The sequence below is a fragment of the Homalodisca vitripennis genome, chromosome 5, assembly GCF_021130785.1.
Source record: "Homalodisca vitripennis isolate AUS2020 chromosome 5, UT_GWSS_2.1, whole genome shotgun sequence".
NCBI classification, from domain to species: Eukaryota; Metazoa; Arthropoda; class Insecta; order Hemiptera; family Cicadellidae; genus Homalodisca; species Homalodisca vitripennis.
The window spans coordinates 108,085,975-108,103,137 of record NC_060211.1 but is presented as its reverse complement, the minus strand read 5'-3'; the positions used below and the strand labels follow the sequence as shown (position 1 = coordinate 108,103,137).

Here is a 17,163-nt window from a genome sequence, read left to right as displayed (position 1 = left end):
GGTTATGCTGAAATCATGACCCAAGAAACTACAAGGGAAGTCAGCCAAACTCCTTTTCAAAAACACAGAACCCGGACATGACCAGGAGAGACAGCCAAAACTCCTTCTGAAAAACTGAACCAGGATATGACCAGGAGAGACAGCCAAACTCCTTCTAAAAAAACTGAACCAGGAAATGACCAGGAGAGACAGCCAAACTCCTTTTAAAAAACTGAACCAGGATATGACCAGGGAGTGACAACAATAGATTAGAACCTGACACGGCCACAAATAAGCAGTCCTCACTTAGGAAAATCACAACACACCATCCCCCCCTAAAATGCAAGACTACGATCACACAATGAAAACAATAGAGGAGTTCTTCAACAAAAACATAGACCACTACAGGGCAAATCATTAATAGTTACCCAAGCAGAGCGACAACCATGGTTCTGGAGAACAGTACACAACCTCGAAGTGATCAAAGGAATCATCTTTTTTAGACTTGAGCACTTCAAAGCAAGGCAGACAAAAATCTCAAAAAAAGGAAGACTTGCCATCCTGCATCAAAACATAAGAGGACTACAAAGCAAATCCCATCGCCTCCTTCACTTAGCGGAGCTGGAAAAACTCAATGTCATCATCTTAACAGAGCATGGACTCCGACAAAACCAGATAGAGTCCATTAAATGGTTACCTGGCTTTGAACTAATAGCCCACTACAGCCGCCACCCATCACAGACTTGGAGGTGTAGCTATCTTTGTAGAAGATGCTCTACAAGCTTTATGTTGAGGAGGTTGATGTGTCACAATATTGCCAAGAACTTTCATGTGAGGTCGCAATGATCAAGATATTTTTAAGAAAGACATTACTTACATCATAGGCACATATAGATCACCTGATAGTAACTTAGAAGATACAAATAGCCACATTAACTCGTATAATAGATTACACTCATGTCGAAAATAAACATCTCATTATCATGGGAGATATAAATGTTGATATTACTGGAGCCAGACAGAAACACAGCAAAATTAAACGAAATGCTCGCTTACCATAATATTCAAAGAGTTGATTCTGCCAGCCACAAGAATTACTCCTATATCAAAATCATCTATAGACTGGATTGCTTCCAATATGATCACTGAAGCACTTGACATATCAGTCTTTAACACTGGACTCTCTGATCACACAGCCCAGAAGTGCACTATCACCAACTTAGAGGAAATAAAAACACCTAAATTCAGTGCACAGAGCAATTGGAGGAAGAAACTTGGATGAGCTGAAATGGTTGTTAATAAATGAAAGGTGGGAAAAAGTGGTATACATCTTTAAACTCAGAGGAAGCTTACAACAACTACAGAACCACGGTAACAATAGCTCTGGACACTGCTTGCCCTCTTAAAACTGCCAGGACTAAAAAGACCAAACCTAAACACTTTGCAGATGCAGAAGCATTAATTCTGAAGAATGATTACCTAGCTTACCTCAACCAGTTTGAAACCACAGGAAATCTTGCTGACAGAATCAAAGCGACAGACAGACTTAAAAAAAAAGTATGACCAAAGACTGAAGACCCTAAGAAGTCAAAGAATCGCAGATCAAATTACCAAACTCCCAAAATAAGTCAAAAACAATCTGGGAAACGATTAATAGTGTCCGATCAAAAAAACAAGACACCTTACCTCAGCTCAAACTGACCATCAATGGACAATTTATTGAAGACACATATGCTGTAGCTGAACAGTTTCAATGATTATTTTGCCCAAACATTGCAAAATACACCATTGATCGTAATAATGGCACTGCCAGGAGACCAGTTGAACTCCCTGGAGGGACTCACACCAGTGAACTCAGATCATTAAGACCCACAACCCAAGAGGAGTTAAGATCAATTATTAAAAGCTTAAAATCCAAAAACTCAGCAGGAATTGACGACATATCCACAAAAAAGTACTAAAGCACTGTGCAGAAGAAACTAATTTGCCCCCTCACTGACATCTTCAATAAATCTTTCAATGAAGGCCACGTTCCCTCCGCTTTAAAAATATCCAAAATATATCCAAAATTTAAGACTGGTAGTAGAACAGAATTAAGCAACTATAGGCCCATATCCTTACTCCCAACGGTCGCAAAACTCTGTGAAAAAGTAGTACTCACCAGGCTTCTAGAACACTGTACACTCAACAACCTGATAACAAGCTCTCAGCATGGGTTTGTCAAAGGTAAATCAACTACCACAGCAATGATTGAATTACTAGAATCAGTAATTGACAGCTTAGAAAAATGGGAACCTAACTACAGCGATCTTCCTCGATTTCAGCAAAGCGTTCGACTGGCTTAGGACACGACCTCATACTGAAGAAACTGAATGCACTGGGTGTAACAGCAACGGCCCTAAAATGGTTTTGAGAGTTACCTCAAAGACCGTAGTCAAGTAGTTGAAATTAAGTCTACAGTAAAAGGAACCACCAAGGCATTTTCGGTCGCAACCTCTGCCAATCCAAAGAGGTGTGTGCCCCAAGGATCTGTGCTGGGCCCAGTGCTGTTCATTCTTTTTTACTAATGACCTCCCAGAATACTTAAGTGAATACACTAAAACTTTTGATGTACGCAGACGACACAACTTTAATCCTCGACAACCATTCTCCTGAAAATCTGTGCCTGAATGCTTATATTGCTGTCAATATGGCATATCAATATTGTGATGGAAACGACTTAGTGGTGAACCCCTCCAAAACTAGCCAATTAGGATTTGGAAGAAGATCAGGGCAAATAAACTCCTTACACAGAAGTGAACTTAGTTGACCAAACCAAATTCCTTGGGGTTTTTAGTTGACTCTAACTTATCTTGGACCCCTCATATTGACCAGCTATGTAACAGACTGAACTCAAGCTTGTATGCCTCAAGCAGATCAAAGCTATCGGAGATCTGACTACTGCACGTACTGCCTACTTCGCTCTGTTTGAGACACACATAAGATATGGACTGGCTGTATGGGGAGGAACCTCAAAAACCAACATGAACAGAATTCTAATCCTCCAAAAAAAAAGGCAATTAGAATCCTTGCAAACCTTCATCCCCTGGGAAAGCTGCAGAGAGGCCTTTCCAACCCTAAATATCTTGACTGTGACAGCTCTCTATATCCAAGAACTCGTGATGTACGTGGACGGAGAAAACCTTACAAGGCTTGAAGACATTCACTACTACAAACACACGCAACTCAACAATGTACCAACTTCCCCACTCACCACTTAACGCAATATGAGAAGAAACCGACCTACATGGGAAGAAAGCTGAGCAACTGCCTACCAACAGAAATACGGACGAAGAAGGGAAAAGAACTGAAGACTGCACTCTGGAAACTACTCTCTCAACGGGCCATCTATACACTTCAAGAATTCTATCTGGATGTCTCAAACTATCAGACAAATCATGAATTTTGATGCTATCGATTATTATTATCACATAAATGTAAATAACTTACTTTTTGACACTATCTCTGTACTTGATGTATATGAATAAAGAAAAACTTTTGACTTGACTTTGACTTTGACTTGACTTGACAAATTGCCAAGGCCTAGGCTAGTGCATGTGCTCGTGGCGCATTTTGGTGTTAGATACTGAAATTGGCCACTCTGTATGAAAAACACCAACTTTTTGTATTTTTATTCATGATGTTTATTAAAACTATCGACCATGAAATTAAACTAATATTTTTATACAGTAAAAACTGTGAAAGAGTCATGAATTTAACGATTAAGATTGAGTGGAAACCTTGTAGTAGCCACCAATCTAGACTCAAAGGGCATCTCAGTTAAGGTAGATAAAAATCACATTTCAGATCACACAGAACAGCTATTCATACTTTACTCAACACCTCATACAGACTTCTGTTCATGCCACAACTGAACAAAGACATATAAACAAGGAGGCACTCCAAATTTTGAAACACCAATTTGAGAAGGAGCTCTGGAATGAGGTCTACAATATTGCTGGAGACATATAGTGCATTTGCTCTTGTAATATCCTACCACTTGGATGTAGTTTGCCTTAAAAAGAGGACACACATGAAAGAGAAAAATCGTGACCTCACACTTCATGATCCATAAAAATTGAGGAAAAACAAATATTTTGCCCTCTTAAGACCCACCTCCAATATGATCCGGCAGTTTGAGGAAGCTCTTCTAAAGGAAACCTCAAAACCTTAACCTGTGGTTAAGTTCACCACAACCAGAGACTCAGGAAGTACAAGAATCTACAAGTAGTTGCTGAACCACCTTTTCTACAGTATGTACAGTCCGGCAACTATGAACCTTAACTATCAAAATACTAAACTTAATTTTTTAACTTATTATAAATTTTATGAAAACACTGAAATGTATGTATTGTGTAGGCTAAGATGACTCATTACTATTCTCAATGAATAAAGAATTATAGCGACATTGACAATTGCGTAATAATAAGTCGTAGATAGGGACAGAATGGCCTTCCAGTAATAAGAAAGTATATTTTTGTTATAAATTTATTCTGCTTCCAATAATAATTGGATAATATTGTGCAAGGTTAAAAGTTTCACTTGTGGTAGTAGCAATTGAATAATCTTGAGTACGGTTAAAAAATTCACTTCTGATGCTTTTGAACGCCTCATCTCCTGTACGTTTCATACATAGTTTGATTTTATAATGTGGCATATCTGTAGCAGTATTCTACATAATGTTTACGCAAATAACCAAAAAATGTAAACAATATTAACCCTTTGCGATCCGTCGTCGACTATAGGTCGACCGCGGCAGTTTCGCTGAACGCTCGCATGTCGACAATAGGTCGACCGGATAATGTCACTGCTTGTTTGGCCATTTCTAACCTATTGCTGTTCGGTATTTGAGTTATTCAGTACTTTGGACCTTCTATTTTGGTTACGTGAATGCTACGTCGATCTTTATTCACGATATAGGAGGCATTGGAAGTGAAAATAGAAGACCAATACAACTGACGTCTGCACTTGCGCCGTGTTTACAAATATGGCTGGTCCAAGTACAAGTTTTACTGACGATGACGAAATATTAGATGAATGTGATAGTATTTTCAGTGAAATTAGTATCCAAAATGAAAAACAGATTATTGAAGAAGACCGTGATAGTGATTGTGAGTTGAATCATAGTGAAAATTCTTCTGAATACATTGTGGTAAATGACGGTAACCTAGACGACGAAAGTGATGTGTTTGGATTGGAAACTTTATGTAATGATGGGGAAGAATTTGATCAATTCGTGGATAATGTGATAGAAGTAGGACAAGGAGATGCAAATAATAGAGGTAGGCCTAGGCTACAAACTAGTAGACTAAGAGGAAGAGCTAGACATGTTACCGAAAGTAGGCCTAGGGCTGGAACAAGGCAAAATTATAATATATATATAATAATGAATAACATGTATCTGATGAGATCCTAGTGCCTTTTCACCTGTATTCATGTAATTTTGGTTTATTACATATGTATAAAAAATAAAAATTATGTTTTTATATTTTTTACTTCTTTTTTATATTTTTTAAATGTTACTTAAAGTTATAAAAAAATACTATAAAATAATGTAAATATTCTTTTTAGGTTATTTACATTGATATATAAAGAGAAAAAAAATAAAAAAGTTGCAGAAAAAGGGATTTAAAAATTGCATTTGCGTATTGTCAAAGAACTGTAAACTAACAGAAATTAAATACGACCTGAGGACAGTCGAATCAATTTTTATTGAGATCTCAAAGGGTTAAAACAAAACATTGAATTAGTTTTATAGTGGCGAAGTTTATTGCCCACTGTGTGTTTAAGGTAGACCTGGCTGAAGATTGCATGGTAAACCAGGTAACATGACACCTTTGTATTTTGCTTACTTTTTTAGTACATTAAATGGCACCTCCCCAATCTAAAACTACCATCTTGTCGCCTGATAATATTTTAAACTCTTTATTTCAGAACATTTTGTTATATTGGAGGTTTCTTAAGAGTATCTAAGTTTGAACTTTTCATACAACATAACACCCTGTAAAACAAAACATTCAGCCTCTCATAGTGAAATATTTAACCCTCTTCCGCTAGTGTTGTTTCCAGGCGCTCACGGTGCTTCTAACCTCAATTAATTCGCTCTGCCGGTCGCGCTCGGTCAAAATACGCGGCACCTCAACTTACACACGTTCTGCCATTGTAATTAACTATAATTATATATATATTAATTATTTTAATATATATTGGTTCAATGAAGTTGATTGTACGAGACCAGGGAGGGAGCACACGGACAGCTGGGCGTGGGTTGGCACGAGGTTGTTTGTTGCGCAGTTACTTGGTGAAGGTCATTGTCTGGCTCGCCGTCACTGCCACTGCCACTGTAATCACTCCGAACTACATCCACAGTGCCACCAACCACTTCACAAAGCTCTGGTACATCACTACACTTACTTGAATCGTCGAAATCACTACTAATAATGAGATCGATTTCACGGTCACGAAGTGTACGACTACAACACGCCATTGTTTCACCACAACTAATATAAATAGCAAAATAATGGAATAAATCTACTGTAAAAGTAAAGTAAATGGTCTCCTGATAGCAAACAACCCGTAGTAGTACAAAATATTGCTACTCGAGAGCAGCACTTATCTGCTCTGGTGGGTAAAGCAGTGCGTGCCGATCTGTGCCATTTAAGCTGCAGTGGCTATGTGGTGGCCGTGCCAATTCATGCCTTGCGAGCGGGAGAGGGTTAAGCAATACAATATTGTATTTCTCAGAAAGTTACTTACATCGTGTTCAAATTTTCTAACCCAAAAGTTCCATCTGCTCAACGACTGGTGGTCATCACCGATGCAACAATTCAAGAAATCTTTGAGAGAAAGTTTGGGAGAGAAAGAATTAATTACTACTTTTTCCAGTCCTCATAAAAGTCTACCACTAATACAACAACCACAGCAACAAGACTGTCTGACTACATCAATGCAGTCATGACTTTGCTGACCATTCAGTTCTTTAAGTGCAGACACAAGTGATAATCACTGTAGGGAACTGTACAACATAATCTTAAAGTATCTGTTTTTCCCACACTTTTTTTGCCAACTTTTGCATCAAATATTCAGTATTGATTGAAGGTTGCCTACTTTGTTCCTTATCATGCAAATTTTTGCAGTTATCTTTAGTTATAACATATTTTCATACCATCCGTTACTTATAATGTGTGCCTTGTCTATTTCACTACTCTGGTGATAAAATGTTGACTGCTTTCACGCTTTTGTACAAGATAGGGAACACCACACCACATATGTTGTGTAACAGCCTTCACTGAGCTTTTATGCAAAATTTCAAATTTAAGCTAAGTTAATTCTTGAGATGACCTGTGGACAAACAGACAGGCAGACAATCATACAGAAGAGAAAATTTTATATCTCACAAAAGAGAATCAGTGCCAGCCTACTCACTAAAGGCCAAGACTCATGGATAGACATGCATCATCGTAGAACTCTACAGATGAACTCTTTCTCTAGATATATTGCGGATAGTTAAGCTACATATTTTGTTACTATGTCACATGTTATAATGTCATATGACTGTACTCAGTTAAAAAAAAAAAATACCCGTGAGACCAATGTAAAAATGATTACTAATGCTCAGCCAAATCCCATGGAGTGACATGCACTATCAACGGAACTCAATATTACCTGTATAGGAATGAAGCTTGATGCAAAATTTCATGCGTATAGGGTATTTCAAGATATTGTGCAGACAGACAGAAATGAAATTTTCAAGTGATAGGCTAATGTTCAGCCATTTACTTGATTGGTAAAGTAGATTAGTATATTTGGAAGAATTAAAAAAGCTGTAGGACATATGAATTATACATGTGAACGGAGGTGGAACAAATCCTAACTTAATGTTGGCAGTGCAATCTCAGAAGATAGGACAGCATGGCAGTGACCCCGATTTGGATAGGGACAGACAGGACCTACTTTGTCAGGAGGTGGAGGGTACTTACGTTTGCGATTGCCTATTAATTATCAGTAAATCCATTATTTGGTGAACATGCCAAGAAACTTTTACTTTGTGTTAAGTTGTGTTTTAGTTTGTGTTTACTAGTTTCATCAAGTGAAGTACAGTTTTAATAACATGTTTGTCACATACGACTTATGAATAAATTAACTTTTTGGATGACACATGGAAAATTTTCCTAAATGACCAGCTTTTAGTGCAATATCAAGTTAAAGTTGATTGTTAAACAAAGATATTTCCTAGTTTATGCAGCATTCATTTAAATAAAATGGTGTTCAGGCATAATTGTGTCAGATAATCATATGAAGACAAGAAGAAGTATAATGAGCTGATTTAAAATAACTTACCATTTTCTTATTTCACACAAATTTAAGCAAAAAGTAGTGAAACTTTGTTTTTTTTTTTGGAAAGGATTCACATTGTATTTTATATATTTGACCGTGTTTTTTCTAATCGTCACCCCTAGAAACAGTGCAGATTACCTGACAGTATATATCCTGATCAGATATCCTAATGATTTTATTAAGGGTATGGCTAGTATCCTGAGATATCATGCCACAGAGAGAACATGTCCTTGAGAATTCCATTGGATAAGTGAATATTACCATTGTGCCTGCATCCTTGAACATTCTGACCTTTCTTAGACATATAATTGTTACCCTCATACATTACACAAATTCCTAGGATCATATTTTAAATGTGATACCATGCTGTTAAATACGAGGGCCATCCGGAAAGTAGCACCCGTTTGTGAAATAAAGACACAGAAGTAAATATTAACAAATATAAACATTTTTATTGAAAAGAGCATACCTTAAACTACTTCTCCACATAATCTCCAAGCAAATTTAAGCATTTGTCATAATGTGTGACGAGTTTTTGTATTCCAGCGTCATATTCCTCCGCCGCCAGCCGATTGAAATACGTAGTCACGCCTTCTTTATGTTCTTCATCGCTGTCAAATCTTTTTCCCGCCAAAAACTCTAAGTTTTGTAAAGAGATGAAAATCTGAAGGGGCCAAGTCCGGGCTATACGGTGGATGGTCGAAAATTTCCCAATTGAATTGCTGCAGAAGTTGTTGTGTTATCCCCGCTGCATGAGGCCTTGGTTTTGTGCTCATCTGTAAGCAAGCGAGGGACCCACCTTGCACAAATTTTTGAATAATGCAGATGGTCTTTGACAATTTCATGAACAATTGTTCGAGAAACATTAGGGAAATGTTCACAGATGTCATCAAATGTGACGCGCCGATCGTTCCTCACGAATTCGTCTACTGACCTCAGCAGTTGATCTGTAATGACAGATGGTCTCCCTGAACGCTCATCGTCGTGTGTGTTCCCCCTCCCCAAGTTGAAATTATGACACCAGCGCCGAACAGATGACTCTTCCATCACATTGTCTCCATACACTTCCTTTAATTGGCGATGAATATCACAAGGTCGAACGTCTCTTGCGTTGAGAAATTTTATTACAGCCCTCACTTCACAACTGGCGACGTTTTCAATTTTTTTAAACATTATGAACTGCCATAGAAACAACACAGGCAATGCTAGCGTCACGGAACTTGTAACAGAGAAGGCAGACAAGCCACTGAAGCTATCTGACCTTGACCGGCGGCTACTCGCGTCGTCAGCGCCTCACGCGGCGGAAACGGGTACTACTTTCCGGATGGCCCTCGTAAATTATTCTGTGCAATGGAACAAGAAGAAGTTAAAGTCGAAGAGGTCAAGTCCTCTGAAGAGTTTGTGCCACCCGGTCAAACTGTAAACGGCCAGTACTACAGAGAGGTGCTCCGTCGACTAACCGCCCGGGTTCATCGAGTCCGTCCGGAGATTGCCGATTCGTGGATTCTCCATCACGACAATGCACTGTTGCACACCTGCCTGCTCGTCACCGAACAGTTGGCAAAACAGTCGAGGGCAACGTTGCCACAGCCTCCTTACAGCCCGGATAAGGCACCACCGGACTTCTTTCTGTTCCCTAAGATCAAGAGACACCTTAAGTGGACGCGGTTCGGGACTCTGGAAAATGTTCAACGTGCTACGATGAGGGCTCTAGACAACATCGAGGTTGCCGACTTCCAGGGAGCGTTCATGTATTGGAAAATACGGTATCAGCGTGTTATCGACTCCAATGGGGACTACTTTGAAGATTTCTAAAGAAAAATTGTAGATATTTTGCCAATAAAAAATTTCCTGAAGTCAGTCCGGTTACTTATTATACAGACCCTGTATAACTAGAATATTATACTAATATTCTAGTATAATATTCTAGTATAAGCCAGGGAACAAAATGAGACCAATAGTATCATGTATAAACTCTCCCACATACTTATTATCTAAATGGTTAGTTCAACGATTTGAAAAATTTTCACAGCCTCCAAGTCTTACTGTTAAAGACAGAAATCAGTTTATCGACATGACTAAATCTATTAAAATTACCAGTGAAGAATATTTAGTTTCATTTGACGTTACTTCTTTGTATCCCAATGTCCCTATGAAATGCACGTTAAATATTATCAAGGAATGGTTAATATCAATAGATTTAACACAAGACGAAATTAAGGAATACATAATGTTAACTGATTTATGCATGTCTCAAACCACTTTTCAATTCGAAAATCAGTTCTATCAACAAATTGAAGGAACAGCAATGGGGAACCCTTTATCATGCTTTATTGCAAACATTTTCCTAGCAAAATTTGAATTAAACGCGAAACAAAATATGACTTATTTCCCCAGAGTGTGGTTGCGTTATGTTGATGACATTTTCGCCATATTTTAACAAAAACCAAGACCTTCAAAATTTTATTAATCAACTAAATACATTTTATCCGACTATTAAATTTACTTGTGAAATTGAAACTAATTCATCATTGCCATTTTTAGATGTATTAGTGAAAAGGAATAATGGCGACATAGAATATGACATTTACAGAAAACCCACTTGCAACAACAGATACATACCACACGATTCGAACCATCCACCCTCCCAAAAAAGAGCTGCTTTCCACACAATGATTAATAGATTACTTACAACACCTTTAAAACACGATGAATACATGAAGGAAATAATAAACATAAAAAGTATAGCAGCTTTCAATGGATACTCAACTAAATAATTGACAGTTTATTAAAGAAACAAAAGAAGAATTTATCAAAAACATCGAAGACAACTTTAAAAAGTGAACAAAAAGAAAAACGAAACTGGCAATCCATGAGTTATGGTCCATTTTATAAAGAAATTAAAAAAGTATTTAGAAAACATCAAGACATAAACATAACATTTTACACACCATATAAGATAAATAACCTAATTGGAAATCCTAGAGATAAAATTTTAGATGAAAATAAAAGTGGCATTTACAAAATTAACTGTGAAGATTGTGATAAAATTTATATTGGCCAAACAAAAAGAACTATTAAAAAAAGATTTAAAGAACACGAAAGATATTATAAATATGGACAAACTGATAAATCTGCTATCGCCAAACATGCTTTTGAAACAAACCACACATTTAAAAACTTTACATTATTAAAAGAAGTCCACAAACAAGAAGAACTCGACGCATATGAAACATTGTACATAACAAAACACAAAGATACAATTTTAAACAATGATTTTGGACCGATTCAAAATTCACCATTCCTTAAAATATAACTAAATTCTCTTTTTGACCCAAACTTTTATACATATACTAATATTTATTTCATTTTATTTTAATTTTAACCATATAAATGTTGATAGTTTTACTCAGCTGATATTTGTTTTTAAATTGTTGATTCACACCTGATGATGGCATCTTCGATGTCGAAAGGCCTCGTGAAAAATACACTAATTATTGGATAATTGTGAGTTTTCTTTTGTGAAATAATAGAAAATTATACTAATAGTTTATTTTCTTAGAGTCATTTTCTTACTTCTTTAAAAAACTGAATTGCAGTTTGCTTAAGATACAAGAACTTCATAAGCCAAAAATATTTTATTTTCTATTCAGTACTTCACTACAATCTTATCATGGATTACATTTTGTAGGAAAGATTAGGTTAATATTAAATAAATAGCCTAAGTGGTTAATAAAACATTTTAAATAAATATTATTGTACTTTTTTTTAACGGAACACACAACTCTCCGATAATTTTTTATTGGAGAATTGTATGTTTCTTTTAAAGAAAAGAATTTGTTTTTCAATAAGAAGAGCTCTTCCTTCAATTATTGTACATATTTCCAATGTAGACAAATGTAATACTTGAGAGATTTTGGATGATCCAGCTTCACAATTATTATTGAATTGACAGGTTTATTTCCCCAAATCTGCCTTCAAAGTTGTGAAGGTCACAGGGGGAAAGTCATACAAACTGAATAATATTTATTGTCAGATCAGGAACTGTGAAAATTGGTTGTACTCCATTGTTGATAATCTTGGACTAAAGATTTTTACCTTATTTCACACTAGAAACCACAGACATTTGGTTGTTTTCAACTGTTGATATTGGACCAAAACTTCATGCCTGGCATTTCTCACCAGGGACCACAAACATTTGGTTGTTCTTCATTAATGATGATTTGGATAGAATTTCATTCCCGGCATTCCACAATAGGAACCACAAATATTTGGGTTTCTTCACTTTTTGGTGTTGAACTAAAATTTAATTCCTGGCATTTCACACCAGGAACCACAAAAAATTTTGTTTTGTCTCACTATAGGTGAAGTTGGACTAAAATTTCAAATCCAGCATTTTGCACTAGGAAGCACTAATGCATGTTCTCCACTTTTGGTATTGGACTGAAATTTAATTCTTGGCATTTCACACTTGGAACCAGAAATATTTGGTTGTTCTTCACTGTTCATGATGTAGGACTAACACTGCATTCCTGGAATTTCACACTAGCAACTGTAGATATTATTTAGCATCACAATTACTGATCACAAGGTATTTCTATTTTAACAGTAATTTTCTGAAACTCACTTATTTGTTTGGCATAGTAATATACTAACTTTTTTGTTGATAGATGCCTTATCGTGTAATTGATACTAATCTATAATTAAATACAAAGTAATGCATAATTTGATCTCAAAATTTCAGTATTACCAGTAAACTGAAGAATGTTGTCTATTTTAATTTTAAATTTAAACTGATAGATTTGTATTACTATGGAAATAAATTATTTAATCATTGTTTTTATTAGCAAGGTTGTGAGCAGTTTGAATTATTATTGTTGCAGTTAACACGTGAGAGGTCGTCGCACCTGTTTGCTGGATGCGAGAGGTCACGTGAAGGAAATTTGCTCTCAAGCTTACTTTGTTTATTTTTATTAAATTAGAAATTTCTCAAAAAAAATCACGTGATTAGTTTGGCTAACAGTGTCTCAGAATATACTATTAAAAATTATCTATAAATAAAACTGTCCCAATAAAGCATGTTAAATGTACTGATACAGTTTGCTGTATCGTTTAGACTATGTGGAATGTATGAGCAAATTGCTGCATGTACTCTTTTAAACATGCAAATAAGTGTATATAGCTAAAAAATAACTGGTAACTCAAAATTGTCTCATTGTATCATTACAATGCTACATAAAGCATATGTAAAGCTAATAAAAAAAAAAAACAAGATGTCTTCAGGTTTATGTTTATGGTCTCATAACTATCTGAAAAACAATGACTTGATGGCAAGGCCATAATGTTTCAGGATTTTAATATTAAACTGAGATCCAATTTCCACTAAATAAACACACAACCTTATGTTGTTGTTAGTTCATGTTTTTCTTAGCTTGTCACATTTAATACTGATTGTTTGATACATATAAGTATGCCACACTATCTATTGCATAACAGACTTAGTTGAGGTTGCATGTAACGTATCAATTCTATAGCTCATGACATTAGGCTGCTCAGATTGTTTAAAATTTCGTTGCCATCTTGGATAACGATAAGATCAATGTAAAAATATTTGCTGATTCTCAGCCAAACTTCATGGAGTGACGCTCCATCATCGAACCCAATGCTGCTTATATAGAAATAAAGCTTTTTGATAAATTTCAAACAATTATCATGCAATATTTTTAGTCAAGTATGTACAATGATTTGTTATAATACAATGTTTTAATATTTTATACAGATTAAAATAATATGGTATATCATGTGCTATATGGTATATCATGTGCTATATGGTATATTATGTGCTATATGGTATATCATGTGCTATATGGTATATCATGTGCTATATGGTATCTGTCTGTTCATTCTGAAGACAGATAAATAGACACAGACCTTAATGAAATTTGTTCAGTCCCTCGAGTGATCGGGCTCGTTAGTGCTCAGCTAACTAAGAAATGAATCATAGCAGAAATTTGATTCAATTGGTGGGATTCTCAATCAGCAGTAATTTTAAACATAAATATATACTCAGTTAACTGTTTCTATAATTTTGGTTGTGGCTTCTAACAGATGCATGTAAATAGTACAGGTATATGTTGATCACAGCATAATATAATGGTGGTATTTCAAAATTGTGCTTACTTAAAGAACATTCTTTGCACACTGTTAAATTTTCTAGATACATTTTCTTTGCTGCATATGAAATAAAATATATTGGCAGACTAAGAATGCAGTCTTAATTGTCATTTCATAGTAGCATAAAAATAAATATATAAAATTCAGTGTTCATGTTTTTTATGTAAAAATCTAAGTATTGAGTGATTTGATGCAGGGTGTGTGCCTCTACATGAAGCTGCTAGCAGAGGACACAAGGAAGTAGTGCAGGCGTTGCTGTCTATGAAGGCTCCCCTACTGCCAAGAACTGCTGCCAACCAAACACCATATGATCTCGCACTTCAGAATGGTTTCGAGTCCTTGGCACAACTTCTTTGTGAGTTACACTTCTTATAATTTTCTATTCACTTTAGCACTTTACACAGAATAATATTCAATTCATAAATTTCAAAACATTTCAAGAATCCAGATAACATTTTTGTTTATGAAAGACAAAATCTCTAAATGGTAATAAATCTGCCACCTGATATTTTGAGTAAGTGAAGAAATCCTGGAATCATACAATAATACACATACGTTTAATAACACTGCCAAATAGTATGAAGAAACAAGTTGAAGAGAGCTGTTTTGCGGATAACTTGAATCTGAGTTTACTTCATTAGCTCAGCTTCTTACAGAAAAATCTCAATGTTTATAGGACTTTGGTCATGCTAGTAATCTTACCCTTGTTTAATTGACTTAACACGTTGAGTGCGGTGTCCGCACCTCATGACTACACCCACTGTCCTAAAGTCTCGTAGTGACTCCTGTCTCAGTGAAGGTATATGATCTGAGTAAATGAACACTGTGCTAAGGCTATAGGAAAGTGTAATAGCAATATAAACGAATAGCGATGTACTATGACAAATTGGAAACAGCATATAGGTCATGCTAATAAAAAAAGAGAATTGCCCAAAAAGTCAAGTAGTTAAAAAAATAAATTAAAGACATTTTAACCCTGCAATTGGCTTTAAGCGATTATCAACGCATTAACTACATTTTCAAACGGCTCCAAGCTATTTCTGACCCATTAACTATGTTGTACTATGATCTCTCACAGCAAGTCTACTTTACTTTGTTTTAACTAAAATATATGTAAATTTAAAGATAAAGATCCAAGGCTTCACAATATACTATAAAACATGCTATAGTGTTTTGTCATCATGCTATCAGTTAAATTTGTCATTAAAACATTTTAAACTTGGACGTTTACATTTCAGTGCAATTTGTTCACTTAATTTCCGAACACGCTGTATTCTGTCAAACCGTATAACACAATCGTGTGTGTCGTTATTGAAAAGGATGTATTCTTGGCTTTCAGAAACATCATTGCAATAGCCAGTAAGGAAATAATGTTAATACAATAGTTGTTTGAAAAGTTATGTTTTGTAAAATCCCAAAATGCCTAGTGCGTCAAAAATAGCTTTATTAAAGATTATTATTTTTTTTACTTTACTGTTGTCCGGAAGTTGTGAAAATCATTTTAAAACAAAGAAGAACTTTTCTAACCAACAGTATTGTCACTGTAAAGGTTGACTAGTATTTTATTATTGTTCTGTTGCGCAATCATCGACTCAGCTAGTAGATAATAATTTAGGCATCGTCTGGGTGCCATAGCGATTTCTCAGTTGTTATTACACAATTGCCAATACTAGTGTATTGTTTTGCTATTTATTTGTGTATTTAAATTTTTCATTGTTTAGTGGGTATAAATAAACGTTTGTGTAGTATTTTATAAATTAGTTAAGTGAAAAATATGGAAGATTGTGTATGGTTTAAGTGAATTGATTGAGTTTTTGTAGAACTGCTGGTTGGCCTATGTTCTTATAGGCAAAATATTTTTATTGTTGAGTAAATAATTTATCGTACATTTCACAATGAGTGTTGATTTTAATAGTAGTGGCATTAGGAATGTATTGGGTAGTTAATCAGAAGACATTGGTAGTTTGGTAGATATAAGTGAAGTTTTATCTGACTTGCATGAACCATTGCCCAGTGAATTAAACTGGGTGAATTAATAAAAAAAAGTGTGCTTCAAACTACTCACTTTGAAAATAGTAAAAATAAAAATACATTGTTATACAGTTTTGTAAACTTATATAAATGTGCTTTGAATTCAGGCTATAAATAATATTTGATTGAAAACAAAATTACCTAAAAAAGGTTAGGTCTATATTTTGCAGTTTTTACTTTTGTAAAAATAAAAAAGATGCCATAGAAAAAATGCTGTATAACATAAACTTCTACAAATATTTTTTTTCTTCTACGCATATTTACATTTTAGTAAAAAACTTAGTTCATCCAATAGAATCCAAACTGTCATTACATAACGCAATGAGAGATTTTATTATTAGAAAGTACCAACAAACTTATTTTACTAAAATATTTTTTTATGATTTATGAGTTAATAAATTTTAAATTGTCTGTCATGGTGTTATACACTTGAGAAATATTATTATTTTACTGCCTTTTATGTTTTTTTAATTTATTTTATAAAGTAAAATTCAAATGATTAAATATTCAATTATTTTGTTGTAAACTGCATGTATTTGTAAAAACACTGATATATTTAAAATGTCTGTATCTATAAAAATAGATGAGCAGTGATTAAAATCT

General features: G+C 35.0%; 1 protein-coding gene across 2 annotated transcripts in view; it reads left to right on the top strand.

The window, feature by feature from the left end:
- The window catches only part of LOC124362684 (tyrosine-protein kinase Shark-like), a 66,274-nt gene that overhangs the window by 42,146 nt on the left and 6,965 nt on the right, over positions 1 to 17,163 (top strand). For both annotated transcript variants that reach the window (XM_046817387.1, XM_046817388.1), the window contains one exon: positions 14,726 to 14,884. In XM_046817387.1, the coding sequence (XP_046673343.1) occupies positions 14,726 to 14,884 (159 nt within the window). The remainder of the gene's footprint in view (positions 1 to 14,725; positions 14,885 to 17,163) is intronic.